Below are 24128 nucleotides of genomic sequence, written 5' to 3'. Positions count from 1 at the left end.
ATGCAGACTAATGATCCAAACAGTAAAGGTGAGTTATCTGTAAGTCTAGAGAACAAAGATGAAAATTTTTTGAAATTTGTTTGGGACAAAATTGATGATAACATAGATAATGGAATAAGTTAGGTGGTTAGTCAAAATTTACATACAAATTGGTGGAATGAAGTGAAAGAAGATCTAAGTAGGAAATGTAATTTTTTCAGTAATATATTTTGTGTTCCTTCTGTAATAAGTGACGTTAGTTGTGCTATGGAATCTGTTCAGTGTATTCAATTTTTACCTGACAACATTTGTAACCAAAGTAATGCTATGATACCAATAAAGTTGATAAAACCCTGCAAAAGCTGTGTGGATGTAGCATCTGATGAAATTGAAAATGATATCTTACATGAAGTGTCTAATAACAAAGTTGATGATTTAGATTTTGAATGTCCTTACATTAAGATTAAGACTGACCAGTGGGAAGGGAATTGTTGATACTGGTAGTCCAATTTGTGGTATATCTGAACAATTTAGAGATGATATCCAATATAGTAAGAATTTGGTGGAAATTTCCATTGCACTTGTAATGATTAGAGGTGCAACTGGTAAGCAAAGCAAGTATGTGAAATGTCAAGTACTGTTAAAATTTAGCATAGAGGACAAGACCTCTAAACATGATAATGATCCTTAGTCTGTAGATTTTTAAGACTATATAATTGTGTTTTGTTTGCCATGAATGTAGTATGTAAGATCATGTAGTTTCTAGCATTCCATCTTATGCATTGACTGAATTTAAATCTATTTTTAGATTCATAAAACAATATAATTGTGTTTTGTTTTCTGGAATTTAGCATGTAAGATGATGTGATTTTTTTAAGATTTGTCTTATCTGTTGACTGAGTTAATACCTATGATACACTATATAGTTGTGTTCTGTAATGGATTTGTGCTTTAGAATTTAATACATATATGCCATGAGATTAAAGAGTAGATCTTTTTGCAATTTTACAATGGGACAGTATTCACAATTTGTACTGCAAAAATTAGGAACAGTATCTGCACATATCTGTGTGTATTAACTTACTAGTCCATTCTTTTCATTGTGTTTAACTCCATTTATTAATGTTTCGTATGTGAACATTCTCACTGACATAAATCCCATATAACTGACTTGGAAAAGTTAATAAGGAGAACGTATCTTGTGTGATGTGAAGAAGGTACTGAACAGTATATTTAGTACACAAAACAATGTTTCAGGATTTGATGTGAATGCTAGACAGGAAGTTACCTATCTGCTGGAACATGTGATTATAACTCTAGAGAGGTAGCTGAAAGATGTGGGCGGATCAACTTCCCACACTGCTGTATGACTGTACCCTGCTGGGCCAGCCAACTTGCAAGAGATCGTGGGTGCTAGCATCTGTTGACTGGATCTGTGTTGTGACTGATATTTGTGAACTGTTAGCTGAGACGACTAAAGACAGTGTTATTCAGCATAAATGCATGTAGGGGGATTGTCTTTCCAATACATTATGTAACTTTAAATCAGTATGTATTTTTTTATCAATTGTGAATGAATCTTCTAGATTTTTATATATGTAGGTTAGTTTGGGTGGACAGTTAGAAAATAGTGTGGAAGACATTTACTAGTGTGGACAATATAAGTGTCATCATTCAAAGCTATTTATGACTATGTTTACTTGAATCTATCCTGAGTATTGCAGTATTGTATCTGACTGGATCTTGAGTCATGGACAGACTCATGCTTGGCTCAGTTTTGGTACTGCTGGTCATTGTGACTCTCTCTCTCTCTCTCTCTCTCTCTCTCTCTCTCTCTCTCTCTCTCTCTCTCTCTGTGTGTGTGTGTGTGTGTGTGTGTGTGTGTGTGTGTGTGTGTGTGTGTATGATACAACCTTTGATTGAGGCTAGATGCTTCTTTCATTTACTCTCTGCATATGACTGAACTTATTGCTATGACTATGAACCTTATTTTGTTGCTGGTTTGTAGTCAGTGTGGTTTGGATTCGTGGGTTGGTCCCCACATCATAAACTTTGGCTCTAATATTTTTCCATTAGTTTGTTCTTTCATGAGTCAACAAACTGTGAATACTATGACTTACATGGCTGATTGGTTCCTACTCATGATTTAGTATATTCTTATGGTCTGTAACTGTCGTTATGAGTTTTAGGTGTCAGCTCACTCATCGTACACTTAGGCTCTGAAATTTTTTCTCTTCTCTTTTGAAGGTTTGATTGTGTAGATCTTAACATAAAATTTATAAATTCTAGTAGTTTACATTATCTCTGTAATTATTTCTATAGTTTAGAGGCGTAATGTAGTTTTGACCTTGTATTATTTGTCTTGCGACAATGTGTTCCACAGATCTGAAAATCTGAACGCCACATCCTGATATAGGTATAGATTATGATTTGTATAGCAGATATTTTTCTTATGTTCTCTGTAATATGTTATGTATCAGATACTTCTATACATCCATTTTCTATCCTGGGCATCATTTTATACACCATTTGGCAAACCTTATAGACTGTCACAAAATATTGTAAACATTCTGTTTTCAAATTTTGTAAGGGGGGTATTATAATGGGTCACCCTCCACTAACATTACCTTTTTTTGTAGAAATAACCGATACCATGCATACTATCAACTCTTGTATAGGTGATCATTATATCAGCTGTCTAATTGAATGAACTTAATATGGTTTTGTATACAATGTGTTATGTTTTGGGCTAAAATATGTAAAAAGAAATTAATTTGTTAGTACTCTGTATGTACAGTTAAAATTACTCTTCTTTTAAAAATATTTGAAATTACAAAATTTCAGGTATACTTAAAATTCATATTATTAATTGAGAATCTAACACGAATTATTAAATTTATTTCCAGGTTCATTTATAAAATAATGTTATATCTTGCTTGGAATTCTTTTTTGTGAAGAAAGTCTGTAAACTCTTTTACTTTGTAAACTCTTTAAAATTTTGTGAGTCCATTAGAATGTAGGTAGTAGTGGGCATCCTTCAGATGGAAGTAGATGTTTTTCTAAGTTTGTCAACAACAATGTAATTTGTGGTGAGATAGAAATGAAAATTGTAAAGTCAATGTGATTTAGAAGAATAGGCTAAAATAAGAAGATATTCATAATGACAGGCAAATCTTCATCAGTTCTTCAGTTCAACAAGAACCCATAATGTTATAAAATTACAGCCTCAAGTATGTACCCCTAGACAAGACCTGGAGCCAACAACGACAACCACAAAATAGTGAAGATAAGTAAAATGTTTTTCTTTTGTATATCTTATACCTCTTGAAGCTTTCCAAATTTGTACAAAGACAGAGAATTTTAATGGTGATGTATGTTAGGGTAAGATTACATGGCAGCATGTGATTTCTGAAATGCTTTCACCTCCAGGACTCTAAATGACTTCTCTCTATAGTGTAACATAATTATCATAATTTAGTAACCTCGGTCACCAAAAAGTGCTTTGTAAAATAACAATTTTGATGGTGATGTTAAATACATACCCACCCTTGACTCTTTAAGATGGATCTCCGCAGTATTTTATTGCCAAACAACTGTAATGTACCTAGAACTCGAGTACATACAGGTCACAACAAACAGAATATTAGGTGCTTCTATATCAGTTCACAACTTCCTAATTACTGAAGTAGGAGGATAAAAATGATAGCAGTTGACATATAAAATGAGCAACAACACTACAGTATTTTCTCCAATATAGGCATTGTGAGAAAATACACTATTCTAAATACAAAACTATATTATACACAAAGCTTTAGCTATCTTGTACAAACATTCTAAAACCAGTCCAATTTCTTTTACTGTACAAAAATATTTTACTCAATACAGAAAATGCATATAACTATGACAGTGATGCTTTTTTCAAGTTATCTGTCTTCTTCTAAATAATCAGATCATCTTCAAAAACGTAACCAACTTTCTTCAGCCCTAGAAAGAGAGAAATAAACTCACATGTAAGAAACAGTAACTTCTTCATGATAGTAAAATCATAATGTTTCACTGTGAACACTCACCTAATACCACAGGTTGACTGAGAACATAGGAAAGCCACTCATTTAGATCTGTTTCTTTTCCAGAGCCTCCCAGGTCAGGGGGCAACCAGTCAGGAGTTATGTGGCTATGTAGTGATTCCATGTCATGTCCATGTAAGAACAGCTAAACAGAAAATATTTCAAACTAACAAGTAATCACATGTATCTTTTTGATATGGCTAACTTTTGTTTAAAGATAGTCTCTTTTGCAAATAAAAAATATAATGGCTGACCCAGTACAAGAAAATCCCTGACAGTTGCAGTGGGTGGAGTGCTGTAGCTTCACGCTCCTACCTCAACCAGTCATGTAACATGATTTTATAAACAGCTCTATGAGAAAGTTATGGAGTGAACCACTTGCAGAAAATATTCTGTGGTGGTTATTAGGATTGATAAAACTTTCAGAAAAAAGAGGTTTTTGACAACTAGATGCAAAGCAATCAAAGTATTTGACTCAGATCATAATATAAAAATAATGAAGAGAAAAAGAGGCAATCTGTTAGAATATGGGATTCTGACAATTTCATTTATTGGGGAATGAATTAGAAACTCTCAAGTCTGTGGCCACAACAGGGTTGCTTTTATGCGTAGATAATCCAAGATGAAACTTAGGAGTATGCAACTTGAAAGGGCCCATGCCACAACATTTAGAGTATTACATGGCATAAAGTACAAACTAATCTCAATAAAAAGGGAGAGTAGTTTAAAAACGGAAGTTCCAAATGAAAATTCTTTTCCTCTTTTTAATCTCCTCAAGTCATTAAATTTTCATTTGTGTGGTAAATTGTTATACAACTAGATAACAATCCTTAAACATTGCATTATGGGTTTTTAGTTTGAACTTTGCCCTAAAATGATTTCTTTCCAAGTCAGTTATCATAAAATCTAAAATTTCACTTCACGTCACCTGAACATTCATTCAGTGTAGCAATCTGTAGACTCTGACTACTGTCCTGAGCCACAAGACTGGGCACACACACTGATATGAGTAAACAGAAGATGCAGTAATGTAATAATAATAAACGTTGACACTGTGGCAATCATATGAAATATAGAATATTGTGGATACCTGAAGAAATATTCTGAGTTCTGAATTAAATAATTAGTGCAAATTTGTGTGAGATGTCAGAGGGTACTGACTGTGTGTAAATTGACTAAAGAAATTATCAATTTATGTTTGAAGAAAGAGGTTCAAAAGGAAAGTGGTGTCAGAAAGAGAACTGAGAGTAACCATTATTAGAAGAAATAATTCAGCACAGAGAAATATTAAGGCCAGTGGTATGTATCCAATGGATGTGAAGTAAGCACTGCTTACACAGCATAAACTGGAAACAATGGTGAAACTAATGGAAACAATGAAGTATAAAAGCATTCCTTACATAGGCTGGCAGACTTTTAGATTAGCACTATCAATTTTTCATGAGTCTCACCAAAATTTGTAAGATTGTGCTCACTCGAAATTACAGTCTGGGTGGGGCCTGATGTCCCTGAATGGGTTGTACAACTGGGAACAAAGCTCTGTGGAGGATGGTTACCTGCTTCCTCCAGCCACCAGCTCCCACGGTGAATTGATTGTGGGCATTGGTATAAGGTTATAACTACTAAACATAATAATTTATTTCCAACTGCTGCAGAAAATGTGTTCATTGTTTGTAAAAAAAAACTATTTATGCATGTGGTATACAATTTTGTATTATCTCAATACCATAAACAGACCTAACAGTTTCTAATACGCATTGCACATGTACACTGCTATTGGTAGGAAGGTAATCAACCAAGTCCATTGCTTATCACACTGCTGAGCAGCAAAATTGTGAAAGTTGGAGCAGGGCAACACCAGAGGGAATGCTGGACTCTGCTGCACAACTTTGTAGCCAATAGTTTCAGAGACAAGAAGAACATAATACAACTGGGTAGACCTATAACTGAATCACACATCACAACTATAAATCCATATCACAGTTCATTATGCATCTATACAAAAGCAACGAGTGGTTATCAGGATGCCTAATACTTTAAAGCTGAAATATGCAATCATTCTGAACTCATACATCTTCTCAGTGAATGTGACAAAAAGCTAAAATTTCATTCAATAGGTTCTTCTGTGTTTTCAGGAGCATTAACTCTAATAGAAAATGGCTTGACTGCATCTATTTCAAACACATTCATGAATAAAATAACAAAGGAGAATAATGAATTTTGTCTAATTTATTCTGGGTAATGTAACTGATATGTACAATTTCTTGCAGGCCTTCTTGATGCTAGCTGTCATAGCTGTTAGTCAAGTAAATTAAAGGTTTATAAAATTCATGAAAGAGCTCAGAGTTTTGATGGAAATGCAAATGGATGGTCATTTCAATGGATTCCAGTCAAGAGTGATAAACATGTTTCTAGTCCAATGGTCATTCATCATTTCACTGAATTCAGTGCTATTGCAAGCTGTGCCAAAGATCAAAGGATGCAGATTTTTTTTCCCTCTCTTCCACTGGTCTACCTACCTTTCTTTCCAAGTAAACAAAAAGAACTGGGTTCTACACTGAAGAGCCAAAGGAACTGGCACACCTCCCTAATATCGTATAGGGCACCCGCGGGCAATCATAAATGCTGCAACACGGCATGGCATGGACTCGACTAATGTCTGAAGTAGTGCTGGAGGGAACTGACTCCATTAATCCAGCAGCACTGTTCATAAATCCATAGAGTATGAGAGGGTGGAGATCTCTTCTGAACAGCACACTGCAAGGCATCCCCGATATGTTCAATAATGTTCATGTATGGGGAGTATGGTGTCCAGCAGAAGTGTTTAAACTCAGAAGAGTGTTCCTGGAGTTACTCTGTAGCAATTACGGACATGTGGGGTGTTGCATTGCCCTGCTGGAATTGCCAAGTCTGTCAGAATGCACAATGGGCAGGACAGATGCAGGTGATCAGACAGGATGCCTACATACGTGTCACCTGTCAGAGTCGTATCTAGATGATTCAGGGGTCTCATATCACTCCAACTGCACAAGCCCTACACCATTACAGAGCCTTCACCAACTTGAAGAGTCCCCTGCTGACATGCAGGGTCCATGGATTCATGAGGTTGTCTCCATACCTGTAGATGTCCATCCCCACGATACAATTTGAAATGAGACTCTTCTGATCAGGCAGCACGCTTCCAGTCATTAACAGTCCAATGTCAGGGTTGACAGGCCCAGGCAAGGTGTAAAGCTTTGTGTTGTGCAATCATCAGGGGTACACAAGATGGCTTTTGGAACCGATATCCCATATCGATGATGTTTCATTGAATGGTTCTCTGCTGACACTTGTTGATGGTCCAGCATTGCAATTTGCAGCAGGGTTGCTCTTCTGTCATGTTGAATGATTCTCCTCAGTTATTGTTGGTCCCATTCTTGTAGAATCTTTTTCCAGCTGCAGCAATATCTGAGATTAGCTTTTTTAACAGATTCCTGATTTTCATGGTACACTCATGAAATGGTCATACAGGAAAATCTCCGCTTGATCACAACCTCAGAGATGCTGTGTCCCATCACTTGCACATTGACTATAACAGCACATTCAGACTCACTTAAATCATGATAACCTGCCATTGTAGCAGCAGTACCTGATCTAACAACTGTGTCAGACACTTTTTGTCTTATATAGGCATAGCCAACCAGAGCACTGTATTCTGCTTGTTTCCATATCTCTGTATTTGAATACACATGCCAGTTCTTCGGTACTTCAGTGTAGATGAGGAAGTAAAGAAATGACTGTCTAAAGTGTCAGCTACGTGGTGGAGTTTTGCATTCTGTGTGTGAGAACCTTAAACTGCAGTCATTTGTTTCACGAAAAGCCTATACTACTGTGCATGGATTTGAAATCATGATGCAAGAATTCATTTCAGTTTCATTCAACATACTTTTGCAGACTGTTTCCCTTTCACTGACACATTATTTGATATATTTCAGTCTGGAATTTATGACGTTAGCTAATGTATGATAAAATTAATGAATTTGAAGAACTGCTGAAAATTAAACATAATGGACTTGTGAGAATATGGGAAAAACTAATTCATGGCCATCATACACATTAACAGGTAATTAAATGTCATATGAATAATACTTCTGTCATTTTGGCAACAATCTTTGGAATAAACTACTAGAATTTTTTTTTACACAGTTGTTTTTTCTTGTTTAAGAAAAATGCATCATGAAAATGTTGGTGATTTCATGAATTTTGCTGTCAAATGGGCTCCAGACTGCATGCTATGAAATTATAAACCTCTTTGGACTTATTTAGACTACTCTTGCATCCAGTACCTCAGCCAAGAGAAGCCTTTCAGTTATGAAAAAGATAAAAAACTATGTATGCACTTCATACCCTCAAGAACAGCTTACAATGTTAGCTCTATTGTTAATTGAAAATGATTTCCTGTGGAAGCTGATGTCTTGAGTTTTATGGTCCAGTGAGCAACAAAATTGCCAGAAATGTATTATCATATTTAAAAATGAAATTTTATTCTATTGTAACTGCTATTCCTGACAGTAAGTTCAGTACATACCACTGGTCAAAGAGTAATATTGGTAAGACAGAAGTAAAGGCATTCACATCTATTGGGAATATGGCAGACCATGAGAGAAGGAAATGACATATTTAAAGACTCAATGAAGGGGAACTGCATGGCAGAGTCCCAAAAAAAACTCAGTCCTAAACAAAGCAGCAAGGGCCAACAAGTGCAATCGAAGTCACATAAACCTGACAAGAGGATTGAGTACTAGGAGTTAATTTATAAACGAAGAATACAACTCAAAGAAACAGAAGAGTTTTTAGAAGATCACTATCCTCTCTACAAAGGTTGGCACTAACTCTATGACTGCTGATGTGATATTTGTTTTTTGTTTTTTTTTTTTTTCAGTTATCTATATCCTTGACTGTGCATGCTAGGCTGCCCAGTTTAGTCAAGAATAAATGTGTTCCAAAGGATAATATTAATTATCTGAAGTAGTGTGTCAGGTTTATTCTTATGGGTGCAGCAAAAAATACAAACGTGATCTCATCAAAGACACAAGATCGCAAGACTGTGTGCAATAAAACTACTGCTTCTGGGCATTGTCAAAGTTACAGTTAAACAGGAGATGGCTGTACCATTCAAACTCATTCAATCATTTAATAAAATATTTAGAACTGCACTTCAGACCCCAGTGGCTAATGCTGATGGAACATCTGGTGAAAATCAGTCATTTTTTATGCCTATCCAACTGGGACCCGACTTTTCTTGAGAACACCACTCATCAGATAATGATTTCTCATATGAATGAAGATGTAAACTATGCAATCAAATTTCAAATTACTCCAGTCAGTTAAAATCATTTGTGATGAAGCAAGCTTGCATAATTTTAATTCCCCTCTTGTTTTGCCATCTGCCTGCTTAAATTCGTTTTGTTACTTTTAACTGATTATCGTTAACATACATTAATATAATCTGCACTTCCATAAAATAGAAAGATTGGCCCTTAGTTTTAAAGTAAATAACTCCAGATCTAATTTTGTGATTAGTTTTGTGTATGTAATTGATTTTCTAATTTGTTTTGACTATTCCTTGTTAGTATCTTTCATTATAGGGTGAAAACAGTAATTGTTTCATGACTTATATTCTATTGTTGACATGTAAACAAATATACATTCTGTAATAATTGTAAACATTTGGAAGGTGAGATACTAGCAATCTTAAAGTATCTATTTGACTCTATTCGGAAACATGCTAGCAAAATCAGCCCTGAATTAATTCAAAAGTAATTAACAGTTTGGTCAAAAGCATTGTTTGTGCAACTATATTTGTTAATTTCACAATTTAAACAAATAATTTGGCCTAACTCTTGTAGTACAAGAAACTGTTAAAAAGAACCAGTTTTTCGATGAACTCAGTTAATTTAATTAGTTTAGTTTTAACTGTAGTTTCTGTAATTTTAACTTTGAACAATGTGTAGTTTCAGCACCTATTATTGTGATAACATATAAGGGCCCAATTTTTGGTCACAAGACAGTTGGTCCAGGGCCAAGTTTCAGATAAGAAACCCGTGCTGGTTATTAAAACAACCAGCTCTCTGAGACTGCAGACGTCTGTGCAAGTTGCGCTTGTGTGAGTGTGTGTGTGTGTGTGTGTGTGTGTGTGTGTGTGTGTGTGTGTGTGTGTATGTATGTATGTGTGTCTACTGCTGACAAAGGCCTTAATGGCTGAAAGCTATGTTTGTGTGAATCTTTTTATTGTGCCTATTGCGACTCAGCATCTCCGCTATATAGTGAGTAGCAACTTTCCTTCTCTCGTATTGCTACAATGCTTCAATTTAACTGTGAAACAAGTGTTAAACAATTAGCTCATGTGTAAAAACCAATGTCAATGGCAGCTTCATATGCACCTGATTATTATTCAAGAACTGTGGACTTTGTGGTTATGTCTTTACTGCTCGGGGATGTTCAACAGTAAACTACTGTAGCAATATGTGGAGCTTCACATGCGAACTATTAATGAGGCTTATCATAAGTTAAACAATAGTGCACTGGACATATAACTGTGTATTACTGAGAGGTTGTGAACAGTGAAACTAAAGTACTATGAAACACAACTATGTACCTGTCGGCTACATAATTTGCAGTAATCAGTGTCTGAATCCACAGTCCATTTTTTCAGCAAATGTAGGAATGGACAATGTTGACACTGAAGACAACAATCAACAAACGAAGAGATAAAGCAGGTGGAACTGCCACATGCGGTGTCCTGGCAGGTGAGGAGTATTGTACGTAACCACAATAAACAAGGACTCGCGAATTTTGAGCAGTAAATTTTACAGCGGTTTACAGTGTAATGGAGCACCAGCCAGTCGTGCAGGGTTTTCATGGCCACAGTGGGACAGCAGCTAATCAGTGACCAGTTTCTATGGAAGCAGCCACGGAGCACAGGAGCAGCCAATCAGCATGGAGGTGGATACAGCTGACCGAAGGTAAACAAGACGCTTCGCTGAGAGAATTACAATGCGCAGCAGATGATGAATCAAGAGGACAACCACAAAAACGGCCTTTATTCCCACAGCACTACAGACCGTTTAGCCTCTTGCCAACTCTCAGCAAGATCTGTGAGTGCCTCCTGCTTATTCCCATATGAGACCACATCACCAATGAGTGACTTCTGCTGGATTTACAATTCGGATTCCAAGCATAGTCAGGTTAGTCCAAAGCTATCTCACAAACAAAACTTTCTCTGTGAAGGTAGAAACAGTCATCTCCACCAAAAGCCATATTCATGCTGGGATGCCACAGGGATTGGTCTGGGGCCCGTTTTGTACAATCTGTACACTGCGGTCACTCCCACAGCCCCCCTGATGCGCACCACACAGTATGCTGACGACACAGCCCTTTACACTCATAATGCGAGTAAGGACCTGGTCATTCATAGGCTACAAATGGTTTTAGATAACACAGAAACCTGGGCCTGTCACTGGCGCATCACCATCAGCCCTGAAAAGACATGGTCTATGCTGATCACCTGGAGACTTGGGAGACGTGAAACCCCTCAACGTCCCCCCTTTCACCTCCACCGATATGGATCCCGACTCCCCTGGTGCAGATCCACCAAGTATCTAGGTGGAACCCTGGACTCAAGACTAAGGTGGAAACCCCACATAGATGACATCCACAGGAAGGTCTGTGCCAGAATGTCCATCCTATACCCAGTCCTCAACACAACCAGCTCCCTTCCCTGCTCTGTATGAATAAATGTCAATCAAGCCCTTATATGGCCAGCAATGGAGTATGTGTGCCCTGTCTGGGGATACACAGCAAAGCAGCATCTGGACAAACTCCAGAGGCTGCAAAACCGCGCCCTCAGGAGGGCACTGCATCTACCCATGGGATTCCCCACCAACAATCTGCACGCCGCTGCCAAAATCCCCCTCCTCAAAGAAAGATTCCAAGATCTGGCAAGGACTTTCTATGAGAACTCTTCCAGATCTAGAAATAACCTCATCCACTGCTTAGGCCAGCATGACGTGTCCTGTGATACGCGCAAACGCGCTATAATAATCTTCGACGATTAAGTCGATGACAAAAATCCCAAAATTTCCAAGTCCTAATATCAATCCTTAATCCTTAAAATACCCAACATCTCACCAACCTCAGGCAAGTACAAGATAGGTTTTTCTGAGTGATAATTTTGTCTGGTCAGTAATGAAAGTTAAATTTGCCTTAGCATAAGGATCTGTTACTTTGGAGTGTTTTTCAGTAGAGTAAATTGGGCATTAAATAAGCAGAGCAGGTGTTTATTTATTATATAATGAAACAATAATGAAATAAGAAAGGGAGCCTGTCTCTGCAGCAGGGATATTTTTTGAGAATGCATTCCACTTGTTAATTAAATGAGAAAGGTAAGTAAAATAATGGTGGTGACAGACATGACTGAGTAGTGACCAATGGTGCACTTTGAAGTTTTTTTGGGGGGGGGGGGATCAGCAGTACCAGGACTGGATGTGATGGCCCGGCAAATCTGCTTTTTAAGTAGGCTGGTGGTATAACTATGTTCGGTAAAGGCTGAGGTGAGAATGGTGGTGTACTGTTGTAAAGAGTCTGCATCTGAACAAATATGTTTGCCTCAAATGCTGGGCTGTACTGGAGGGAACATTTGACATGCAAAGGATGGCAACTATAAAAAATTAAGTACTGTTGTTTGTTAGTAGGTTTAATGTGAACAGAAGTGTGTAGCTGGCCTTTGGTAAGGATGAGACCAACATCAAGAAAAGAGGTACTGGATTCAGAATAGGACCATGTGAAATTTATTTGGGAGAAGGTGCTCAGAGATTCCAGGAATTTTAACAGGTTAGCCTCACCATCTCCGCAATATTCTTCTCAGACCCTATGCTGTTCCTACACCCATCTCCCTAAAGTATGGCTCCTATTCCTGTGATCATCCCTGCTGCAAGAATTGCCCAATGCACACTCCTACCACCACCTATACCAGCCCTGTAGCTGACAAAACATATAATTTCTAAGGGACAGCCACCTGTGAAATGACACATGTTGTATACCAGCTGTTATGTAAACACTGCTCAGCCTTTTATATTGGCATGACTACCACCAAATTACAGTTAGAATGAATGGGCATAGGCAGTGGGTGTATACTGGCAACACGAAATACCCTGCTGCAGGGCCACAAGTAAGAACTAGTGCTGCAACACATCCTTGGTTCTTTCCACCCACCTTGCCTTAATTTACATTAATTCCTTCACAGTTTTCTACATCTTTCATTTTCTTACCTGCCTATTTTCTGTTCCCTCCCACCTGTGTTATGTACAATGCACTCAGCTTTTCATTATTATTAACTCATGCATAATGTTTAAGCAGTAGTCTCTGTCTTGCATATAACCCTGTCTTCCACCTTCAAACTCTCAGGTTTTCAGATCTCTTCCAGTGCGGTCCCCAATGATCAGTCTTTCCTTCGCATCCCATTTGGTAAGTCTCTCCTGAGCTGCAGTTCTGGGTGACTTTCCTGAAATCTGCACCTTTTCCTAGACCTCTCCAGTCCCTTTGCTTCACCACTCTTCCTACCCCTTCAACCCTTCTGTCTGAAGAAGGAGTCACTGGTTCCAAAGGCTTGCCTAATTATAAGCTTCTTTTAAGTGTGTCTTTTGCGCCTTTTATCTTAAGTAATAATATTGTTGGTCTGGAGTTTATTTTTAAAGCTATAGACACCCAACTGTGTGTTTATTAGGAGCCTACAAGACATCTGACATATGGGAGTATCAAAAAGGAGGAAGCAAAGTGCATTAATAAAATGTGAATGCATCCTATTAACTTATATGTAAATTAAATTTTAATACATTATAAAAACTGTGTAATAGTATTTGGAAACTTACCCTTTTCTGCATACGTTCATTAAGGAAGCTCTTGAATAGTGAAAATACCAGACCAAAAATTGCTGGTTCATTTACAACATGGACTCCGTTTATTCGTATAGGAAAGCAATTCTGTAAATGAAAAATTTTGCTGTACCAGTGTTATTTTAGTGTTAATATATTATTAATAATAAGATACTCAGTAGAATGACCCCATTTAGTGATCTATTATCTGTCAAAAATAAAGAAAGAAAGGAAAGACATTCTTTCAGCAGTCAAATATTGAATCTTTTCATCCTCTATCCTCTACGCTCAATACCACACAGTATAGAAAACAAGCAAAGTGGTTTTCTACTGATTATATTATGCAATCCTGACAACTCTGTGTTGGAATTTTAATGTAAACGTATGACCAGAAGTTCACAGTGCTGCTACAACAGTGTATTTATGACAATATTTTACAGCTACACACTAACCAGTATGGAAATACAAAGGAAGAGATAGCACAGTGTGTGGCCACAGATTGGATAGACAAGCAAAGGAAACATCATCATCATCATCATCATCATAAAGTGTATTTAAATTCTGGGACAGCAAAAGAGTAATAGTAGTTGGTAGAGGAGCAAAAGATTGCCATAGTAATGGCAGATTTTAAGTCCTGGTTCACAAATAGCATAATTACCATAAATATGAGCATATGAAATCTGTAACTTTAGCAATACATAGTAAAATGTTCTTATAAATTAAAATTTGGAAGAGTAAATTATTGCACAGTGATACAAAAGAGTGACCTTCTGGTGTACTTTTGATATTATATTGACAATCTTGGTAACAACAATATTCGTGAGCTAATAAAAATAAATGAATAATTTGTATTTGATCATATCCTTATATGATTCAGTGTAAGCATCAGCACACTGAATCATTTGTTTGGATAGTTTTCCCAGTCTAAATAGCGTAAGAGTAAGGCAATGTACATTCACTCATGATGCATGTGATTTCAGAGAGTGTGTCCATACAGTTCACAGCCCTGCTTATAGAGGCTGCCTGGGTCAGCCTGCCGGTGTGCTCTGGTGAGCTGCCAAAGAACAGTATTATTTAAGCAATCACAAATGAGTGCTTGGTTTACTCTTTCTGTTGTATTACTGTTGTCCAGTCAATGTGCTCAGTGCTACGCAGTGCTATCAGAATATTATGTGTTACTCTATAAAGTACTGTGTTCCATAAAGCATGTTTTTTCATGGTGTAATAAACTTGGCGATAAGTGAGGGTTATGTTTTCTCTGTGTGCCAGTGCTAAGTCAGCTGACATCATTTCAATGGAAGAAATATTCCAACATCTACGAAACGTAAATGGAATGAGGCTAATGATTCAAAGACACTTCCAGCTTCACCACAGTTTGTCATTGTTTCACATTCTGAAGGTGGTCAGTCCTTCGCAACAGTAAATTCATTTATTATTCAGAAAGGTGATGATGCAATTGCTGGCCCTGTGAAATCCTGCTCTCGTTTATGGAATGGCACTTTGCTTTTGAAGACTACTTCTGATTCACAGGCACAACAACTGCTTGCCACCTCGCTTCTCCATGGCCGTCCCATTCATGTCAAGGCCCACAGAATTCTGAATTCTTGCTGTGGTGCTATGTATACTAGACTGCTTGCCATTCTGACCAAGGCCGAAATCTAATCATACCTTTCTGATCAGGGTGTCATTGCCATTCATCAGGTGATGAAAAACGTAGAATCCACCTTAGTGCCCACCTGCAGCCTTTTTCTCACCTTTGATGGAGTGGTGCTTCTGTCCAAGATTAAAGCAGGCTATGAAATTATCACAGTCTTCCAAACCCGATGCACTGCTACCGGTGCCATCATTTCAACCACGCTAGAATGTCTTGTTGACACCCAGCCAAATATGTATACCGTGGCACACGAGGTCAATTATCCACCTCCTTCTCCCCACTGTATCAATTGCAGTGGCGGCCATGCTGCCTCCTCTCGGGATTGTCCCATGTATCTTGATGAGAGGGCTGTCCAGGAGATCCAGGTAAAGGAAAAAGTGCCTTACCCAGCCGCTCGCAAGCTATTGGATTGTCACAAACCTGTGTTCTCCCGCCTGGCACTTATAATTCTGTTCTTGCTACCTCTCGCTCCATGAAGGACATGGCCATGCAGACATGCGACCTCAAATTCAGATCTGAGGTTGTGAAATCTCCCAGTGTCAAGGTAGCATCGCGATCCCCTCGTACAGCTGTGCAACAAGCCATCAAACTCTCGCCTCAGAGGGTGAAGCCACCAGCTACACAACCAGTAGGCCAGAATGGACAGAAGGAATGCTCCCGTCAAGACTTCTTATATCCCTCCAGCCAACCAGCATCTGAGCCCTCCTCTGCTAACTGGAAAGGCTCAAAGAAGTCCAACAAAGGCAAACGATCTTCTCCTTCACTGAATCAAAGATCCTCTTTGATGATGTTGCCATGTGATACCTTAGCCTGACCAGTCCCCGTGTCGCTGGTGTGCACCACCGACCCTTTTTCTGCGCTGGACTCCACAGACCAACAGCACAAGCAAGCTGATGCTTCTGTGGAGATCAAGGAGCACGATCCTCCTGCTTCTGTGCCCTGTAGGAGCAGTTCTTTGCACGCTATCGCTCGGCAGCCGCCAAGGTGATACCACTTCATTTCTTCATCATCATGACTCTCCTCCAATGGAATGTTCATGGTCTTTGATCCCACATATAGGATTTATGGCTGCTTTTAGCATTGCCACATCCCCTTGTACTCTGCCTTCAGGAAACAAAATTGCATCCTCATGACTTCTTTGAGCTTTCACATTTCTTCCCAGTTTGTTTTGATCTTCCTCCTGAGGTCGACATTCTGTCTCATGGGGACGTCATGCTGCTCATAAGGGATTACGTTCGTAGCCAACCCATCTCCCTGACTACCCATCTTCAAGGTGTTGCAGTTCGCCTTTTCCTTCCTCACCTGACTTTTTCCCTCTGTACCATTTATGTTCTTCCATCGTTCAGTGTCACCAGGACAGACTTCCTTCAGCTTATTGGCAGCTACCTCCCCCATTTCTGCTACTCGGTGACTTTAATGCACATCATCCCCTTTGGGGTTCTCCCAGGACCTGTTAGAGAGGAGCCCTCTTGGCTGATCTTGACACTGCCTTAACACTGGAGCTCCCACATTCCTTTCTGACTCCTTGCACACCTATCCCCATTTGGACCTATCTTTCTGCACTGCCCAGTTTGCTCATCGTCTTGAGTGGTCAATTCTTTCTGACACATGCTCGAGCGACCATTTCCCATGTGCTATCCATTTGCTGACTCCAACCCCAGCTGCGTACATACCCAAATGGCAGCTTACTAAGGCTGACTGGCAGCTTTACTCCTCCCTGGCGACCTTCGAAGAACAAGATTTCCCTGGAAGTGATTACCAGGCGAACTATCTCACAAACGTTATTCTTACTCCTGCAGAACATTCCATTCCTCGCATTTCCACTTTACCACGCCGTGTCCCAATCCCATGGTGGACTGAGGCAAGCCGCGACGCAATTTGCGCGTGGAGACGTGCCTTCCGCATTTTTAACCATCATCCTACGATGGCAAACTGCCTCCATTAAAAACATATGAGTGCAAAGTGACGCTGCGTTCTTCGGGACAGCAAATCAGCTAGCTGGATTTCATTCACTAGTTCTTTTAACAGTTCCACCCCTTCCTCTGTTGTGTGGGCCATCCTCCGACGACTCTCTGGGACCAAGATCCGTTCGCCAATTTCCGGCCTGGCAGTAGCAGACATTGTCATCGTGGACCCTATTGCCATCTCCAACACCTTGGGCCGCCATTTTGCGGAAATTTCGAGCTCTTTCTACTATCACCCTGCCTCACTCCATCGGAAACGAGCGGAGGAAGCTCAGGCGATACCCTTCTCTGCTCAGAATCATGAGTGTTACAATGCCGCCTCTACTATGAGGGGGCTAGACCATGCTCTCAGTTCATCCCGATCTTCCACCCCAGGGCCAGACACTGTCCACATTCAGATGTTGCAGCACCTTTCTCTTGTGGGCAAGCACTTTCTGCTTAATACATGCACCCACATCTGGACAGAGGGCACGTTTCCTGGACGTTGGCGTGAAGCCACCGTCATACGTATAACTAAGCCCAGTAAGGACAAAAACCTTCCTCCTAGCTACCTCGCCATCTCTTTCACCAGCTCTGTTTTCAAGGTGATGGAATGTATGTATGATTCACGGCCGGCTGGCATGGTGGCTCGAGTCTCGCAATTTACTAACGACTGCACAGTGTGGATTTCGAGCGCCCCATTCTGCAGTTGACCATCTAGTTTCTTTGTCCACCCATGTCATGAATCGTTTTCTGTGGAAATCCTAGACTGTGGCCGTGTTTTTCGGTTTGGAGAAGGTCTACGACACCTGCAGGAGAACTGGTATCCTCCATACTTTTAACACGTGGGGCTTCTGTGGCCGCCTGCCCCGTTTCCTTCAGGAACTTTTAAACGGCCGAGTTTTCAAGGTGCATGTGGACTCTGCCTTGTGAGACACCCTTTAGCCAGGAAACCGGTGTGTCTCAGGGTTCCGCTCTGAGCGTCGTCCTCTTTGCTATCGCCATTAACCCTATACTGGCCTGTCTCCCAAATTGACGATTCTCCACGGACCTGTCTCACTGAACGGCGTCTACAGCGATGTTTTGATCGTCTTTACTCCTGGAGCATCGATAAAAGCTTTTGTTTTTTCACTGACAAAACCGTCTGTATGAATCTCTGGCGGTGCATTTGGTCTCTCCCCCGATCTTTACATCTTGGGCCTGTTGCTCTTCCGTTCGTTGAAACTACGAAATTCTGGGGCTCATGCTCGATAGGAAACTCTCTTGGTCCTCCCATGTGCCTTACCTGGCAGCCCACTTTACGTGGTTCCTTAATGTTCTACTCCCTCAATTTTCTACATGTCCTCAATGTTACTTCCTGGGGTGCAGATAAAACGACCCTCCACCGTTTGTACTAGTCCCTTGTCCGTTCGAAACTAGACTATGGCTACTGTGTTTATATTTCTGCACGTCCGTCCCTCTTACGCTGTCTCTACATTATCCACCATCGTGGCATCCGTTTGGCCACTGGCGTCTTTTACACTAGCCCGGTTGAGAGTCTGTATGCAGAAGCTGCTGAACTACCACTGTCCAACCGCCATGACTTTCTCCTCAGCAGGTATGCATACCGTTCGTCTGCCATGTGTGGCCACCAATCTTATGTCTCCTTCTTCGATGATTCCTTTGATCGCTAGTATGGGGCGTGTCCCTCTTCTCTGTTATCTCCTGGGGTCCACTTTCGGCACTTGCTCCAGCGGTTTAACTTCACGCTGCCTGCAACTGTCCCGGTGGGTGTAGAGTCTTCACCACCTTGGCTTCGTGCAGCGGCCCATGTTCACCTTGGGCTTCATTCGCTTCCTAAGGACACTACACCAGCCTCGCTCTGTCGACTTCAGTTTCATGACCTTTGCACGGAACTTCGCGATTGTACCTTTGTGTACACCGATGGCTCTCAGACTGACCGTGGTGCCGATTGTGCCTTCGTTATTGGCGCCAACGTTTTTCGATATCGGCTTCTGGCACACTGCTCAGTATTTACAGCCGAGCTCTTCGCCCTGTATCTGGCCACGGAGTACAACCAGCGACACAGACTTTTCAATTGTGTCCTCTGCTCAGACTCTCTCAGTGCCATTCAAAGTCTATGTGCGCTGTACTCCGCCCATCCCATAGTGCAACGGGTCCAAGGAAACTGTCACTTGCTCATTCATGGTGGAGCCAGTGTGATGTTTCTGTGGGTTCCTGGTCATGTCGGTCTGGCGGGAAGCTAGGCTGCTGACGCTGCTGCCAAGGCTGCAGTCCTCGTACCACAGCCCACTAGTTCCTCTATTCCCTCCAGAGATCTCTGCGTTGCCGCCTGTCAGCAGGTTGTGTTCCATTGGCATCGCCATTGGTCCTCCCTTCATGGGAATAAGCTCCAGATTATTAAGCCTCTCTCAGCGGCTTGGACGACCTCCTCTCGGCCCTCCCGCTGGAAAGAGATTATTTTAACTAGGTTGCTTATTGGGCACTGTCTCTTCAGCCATGGTCATTTGTTAAATGGCGCTCCCCCACTACTTTGTACACATTGCGCCCAAGCCTTAACTGTCTGCCACTTCCTCACAGAATGCCCATATTTTAACCGTTTACTTTCCTGCTTGGGTTTGCCGTCAGAGTTATCGGCCGTTGTAGCAAATGACGCGCGGGCTGTCGACGGCGTTCTACTTTTTATCCATCGCAACAGTATGGCGTACGCCATTTAATTTTTAGTTCTCGATCTCCGTTTCTCTATGGTGTCTTTTGCAGCCCTTTCTCCACGTCCCTGTTTTTAGCTGTCTTCTCTTACGTCAGTTGGGATTGAGGCATAGCCCTTTGCTAACTCCTCTCTGTCTTCATGTCCTATAGTTTTGACTTGGGTGCGTGTGACCCCAGTTGTTTTTTCTCAAGACCGTTACAGCTTGTATTTAAAGCAAACCTGATTTGCAGCATCATTGTTGCGCTATTAGTGCCACTCTTAGGCGACTGGCCCGAAGTTCGAATAAACATCATCTTTCAGATGCAGAAACACCCCTTCCGACTTTCGTTTATGTCACATTGACCCTTTTTGGTGTTGTGATTTTCTTTCCGTCAGCGTACATATATTTTTTTTTTTTATATAAAACGCTGAAGAGCCAAAGAAACTGGCACACCTGCCCACTATCATGTAGGGTCCCCGCGAGCTCGCAAAGTGCCACAACACGACGTGGCATGGACTCGAGTAATCTCTGAAGTAGTGCTGGAGGGTACTGACACCATGAATCCCGAAGGGCTGTCGAGAAATCCGTAAGAGCATGAGGGGGTGGAGATCTCTTCTGAACAGCGCGTTGCAAGGCATCTCAGATATGCTCAATAAAGTTCATGTCTGGGGAGTTTGGTGGCCAGCGGAAGTGTTTAAACTCGGAACAGTGTTCCCGGAGGCACTCTGTAGCATTTCTGGACGTGTGGGGTGTCGCATTATCCTTCTGGAATTGCCCAAGTCGATCGGAACGCACAATGGACATGAATGGATGCAGGTGATCAGACAGGTTACTTACGTACGTGTCACGTGTCAGAGTCGTATCTGGACGTATCAGGGGTCCCATATCACTGCACATGCCCCACATCATTACAGAGCCTCCGTCAGCTTGAACAGCTCCTTGCTAACATGCAGGGTCGATGGATTCATGAGGTTGTCTCCATACCTGTACACGTCCATCCGCTCGACACAATTTGAAAGTAGACTCGTCGGGGCAGGCAACGTGTAGAGCCTAATGATCTCAGCAGTTTGGCCCCTTAGGAACTGACCACAAATTTCCAGACAACATGTTTCCCGTCATCAGCAGTCCAATGTCAGTGTTGACGGGCCCAGGTGAGGCGTAAAGCTTTGTGTTGCGCAGTCATCAAAGGTACACGAGTTGGCCTTCAGCTCCGAAAGCCCATATGGATGATGTATCGTTGTGAATGGTTCACACACTGACACTTATTGAGAGCCCTGCATTGCAATGTGCAGCAATTTGCGGAAGGGTTGAAGTTCTGTCACCCCCACTTCATCGCTACCTCGTAGCGTTCTACATCTACATTTATACTCCGAAAGCCACCCAACGGTGTGTGGCGGAGGGCACTTTACGTGCCACTGTCATTAGCTCTCTTTCCTGTTCCAGTCACGTATGGTTCGCGGGAAGAACGACTGCCGGAAACCCCCGTGCGCGTTCGAATCTCTCTAATTTTACATTCGAGATCTCCTCGGGAGGTATAAGTAGGGGGAGCAATATATTCGATACCTCATCCAGAAACGCACCCTCTCGAAACCTGGGCAGCAAGCTACACCGCGTTGCAGAGCGCCTCTCTTACAGAATCTGCCACTTGAGTTTGCTAAACATCTCCATAACGCTATCACGCTTACCAAATAACCCTGTAACGAAACGCGTCGCTCTTCTTTGGATCGTCTCTATCTCCTCTGTCAACCCGACCTGGGACGGATCCTACACTGATAAGCGATACTCAAGTATAGGTCGAGCGAGTGTTTTGTAAGCCACCTCCTTTGTTGATGGACTACATTTTGTAAGGACTCTCCCAATGAATCTCAACCTGTCACCCGCCTTACCAAGAATTAATTTTGTATGATCATTCCACTTCAAATCGTTCCGTACGCATACTCCCAGATATTTTACAGGAGTAACTGCTACCAGTGTTTGTTCCGATATCATATAATCATGCAATAAAGGATCCTTCTTTCTATGTATTCGCAATACATTACATTTGTCTATGTTAAGGGTCAGTTGCCACTCCCTGCACCAAGTGCCTATCCGCTGCAGATCTTCCTGCATTTCGCTGCAATTTTCTAATGCTGCAACATCTCTGTGTACTACAGCATCATCCGCGAAAAGCCGCGTGGAACTTCCGACACTATGTACTAGGTCATTTACATATATTGTGAAAAGCAATGGTCCCATAACACTCCCCAGTGGCACGCCAGATGTTACTTTAACGTCTGTAGACATCTCTCCATTGAGAACAACATGCTGTGTTCTGTTTGCTAAAAACTCTTTAATCCAGCCACACAGCTGGTCTGATATTCCGTAGGCTCTTACTCGGTTTATCAGGCGACAGTGCGGAACTGTATCGAACCCCTCCCGGAAGTCAAGGAAAATGGCATCTACCTGGGAGCCTGTATCTAATATTTTTTGGGTCTCATGAACAAATAAAGCGAGTTGGGTCTCACACGATTGCTGTTTCCGGTATCCATGTTGATTCCTACACAGTAGATTCTGGGTTTCCAGAAATGGCATGATACGCGAGCAAAAACCATGTTCTAAAATTCTACAATAGATCGATGTCAGAGATATAGGCCTATAGTTTTGCGCATCTGCTCGACGACCCTTCTTGAAAAGTGGAACTACCTGTGCTCTTTTCCAATCATTTGGAACCTTCCGTTCCTCTAGAGACTCGTGGTACACGGCTGTTAGAAGGGGGGCAAGTTCTTTCGCGTAAGCTGACTATAACACCATGTTCAAACTCACTTAAATATTGATAAACTGCCATTGTAGGAGCAGTAACCGATCTAACAACTTCGCAGGACACTTGTTGTCTTATATAGGTGTTGCCGACCGCAGCGCCGTATTCTGCCTGTTTACATACGTACCTCTGTGTTTGAATACGCATGGCAATGCCAGTTTCTTTGGCGTTTCAGTGTAGAATGAATGTGAGATACAAATTTTATAAAGTGGTTGTTGCAAGAAACGATTTGGCGATTTCTATGTTGTGGACATTTTATCAGCAGAAGATTAGTAGAGATCTCGCGGCACCCCTGACATTATTGGCGGCACGCACCAGTGTGTCGCTACACGGCGGTTGAGAAATGCTCCACTGGACCGTGAGCTGCGGGCAAACCTACGATGAACAAAGTATAGTATTCAGAATGAGATTTTCACTCTGCAGCGGAGTGTGCGCTGATATGAAACTTCCTGGCAGATTAAAACTGTGTGCCGGACCGAGACTCGAACTCGGGACCTGTGCCTTTCGCGGGCAAGTGCTCTACCAACTGAGCTACCCAAGCACGACTCACGCCCCGTCCTCACAGCTTTCCTTCTGCCAGTACCTCGTCTCCTACCTCCCAAACTTTACAGAAGCTCTCCTGCGAATCAAGCAGGACTAGCACACCTGAAAGAAAGGATATTGCGGAGACATGGCTTTGCCACAGCCTGGGGGATGTTTTCAGAATGAGATTTTCACTCTGCAGCGGAGTGTGCGCTGATATGAAACTTCCTGGCAGATTAAAACTGTGTGCCGGACCGAGACTCGAACTGCCAGGAAGTTTCAAAGTATAGTATTCACGAAGAGTGAAAGAAGTGAGTGAAACAAGAGGGTGGAAGAGTACTGAAGGTCGCCGACCTCGGCGCAGCTGAGCACTCACCCCGAGATAGTGGACCATAGTGCGCGCGAAGCCGGGCGAGAGCGCGCGCAGCTGCTCGAGGCCCAGCCCGCGCAGGTCGAAGACGGCCTGCACGCCCGACAGCTGCGCCGCGGGCTCCAACGCGGCCACCTCGCCGCACAGGCCGGCCGCCTGCAGCAGCTCCTCCGCCTGCCAGGCTGCGGGCCGCCA

General features: G+C 41.6%; 1 protein-coding gene across 1 annotated transcript; it reads right to left on the bottom strand.

Annotated features, from left to right (window-relative positions):
- Positions 1 to 3537: 3537 nt before the first annotated feature.
- LOC124775181 (alpha-tocopherol transfer protein-like) lies at positions 3538 to 24113 on the bottom strand (the record flags this gene model as incomplete). Its single annotated transcript, XM_047250021.1, has 4 exons — positions 3538 to 3963; positions 4050 to 4191; positions 13955 to 14065; positions 23940 to 24113. Coding segments are annotated over 4 exons (474 nt in total), but the record flags the coding sequence as incomplete, so codon positions are not given.
- Positions 24114 to 24128: the final 15 nt, after the last annotated feature.

This window comes from Schistocerca piceifrons, chromosome 2, assembly GCF_021461385.2.
Source record: "Schistocerca piceifrons isolate TAMUIC-IGC-003096 chromosome 2, iqSchPice1.1, whole genome shotgun sequence".
NCBI classification, from domain to species: domain Eukaryota; kingdom Metazoa; phylum Arthropoda; class Insecta; order Orthoptera; family Acrididae; genus Schistocerca; species Schistocerca piceifrons.
Note: the sequence above shows the minus strand (reverse complement) of the source record. Positions and strands in the feature narration are given on the sequence as shown.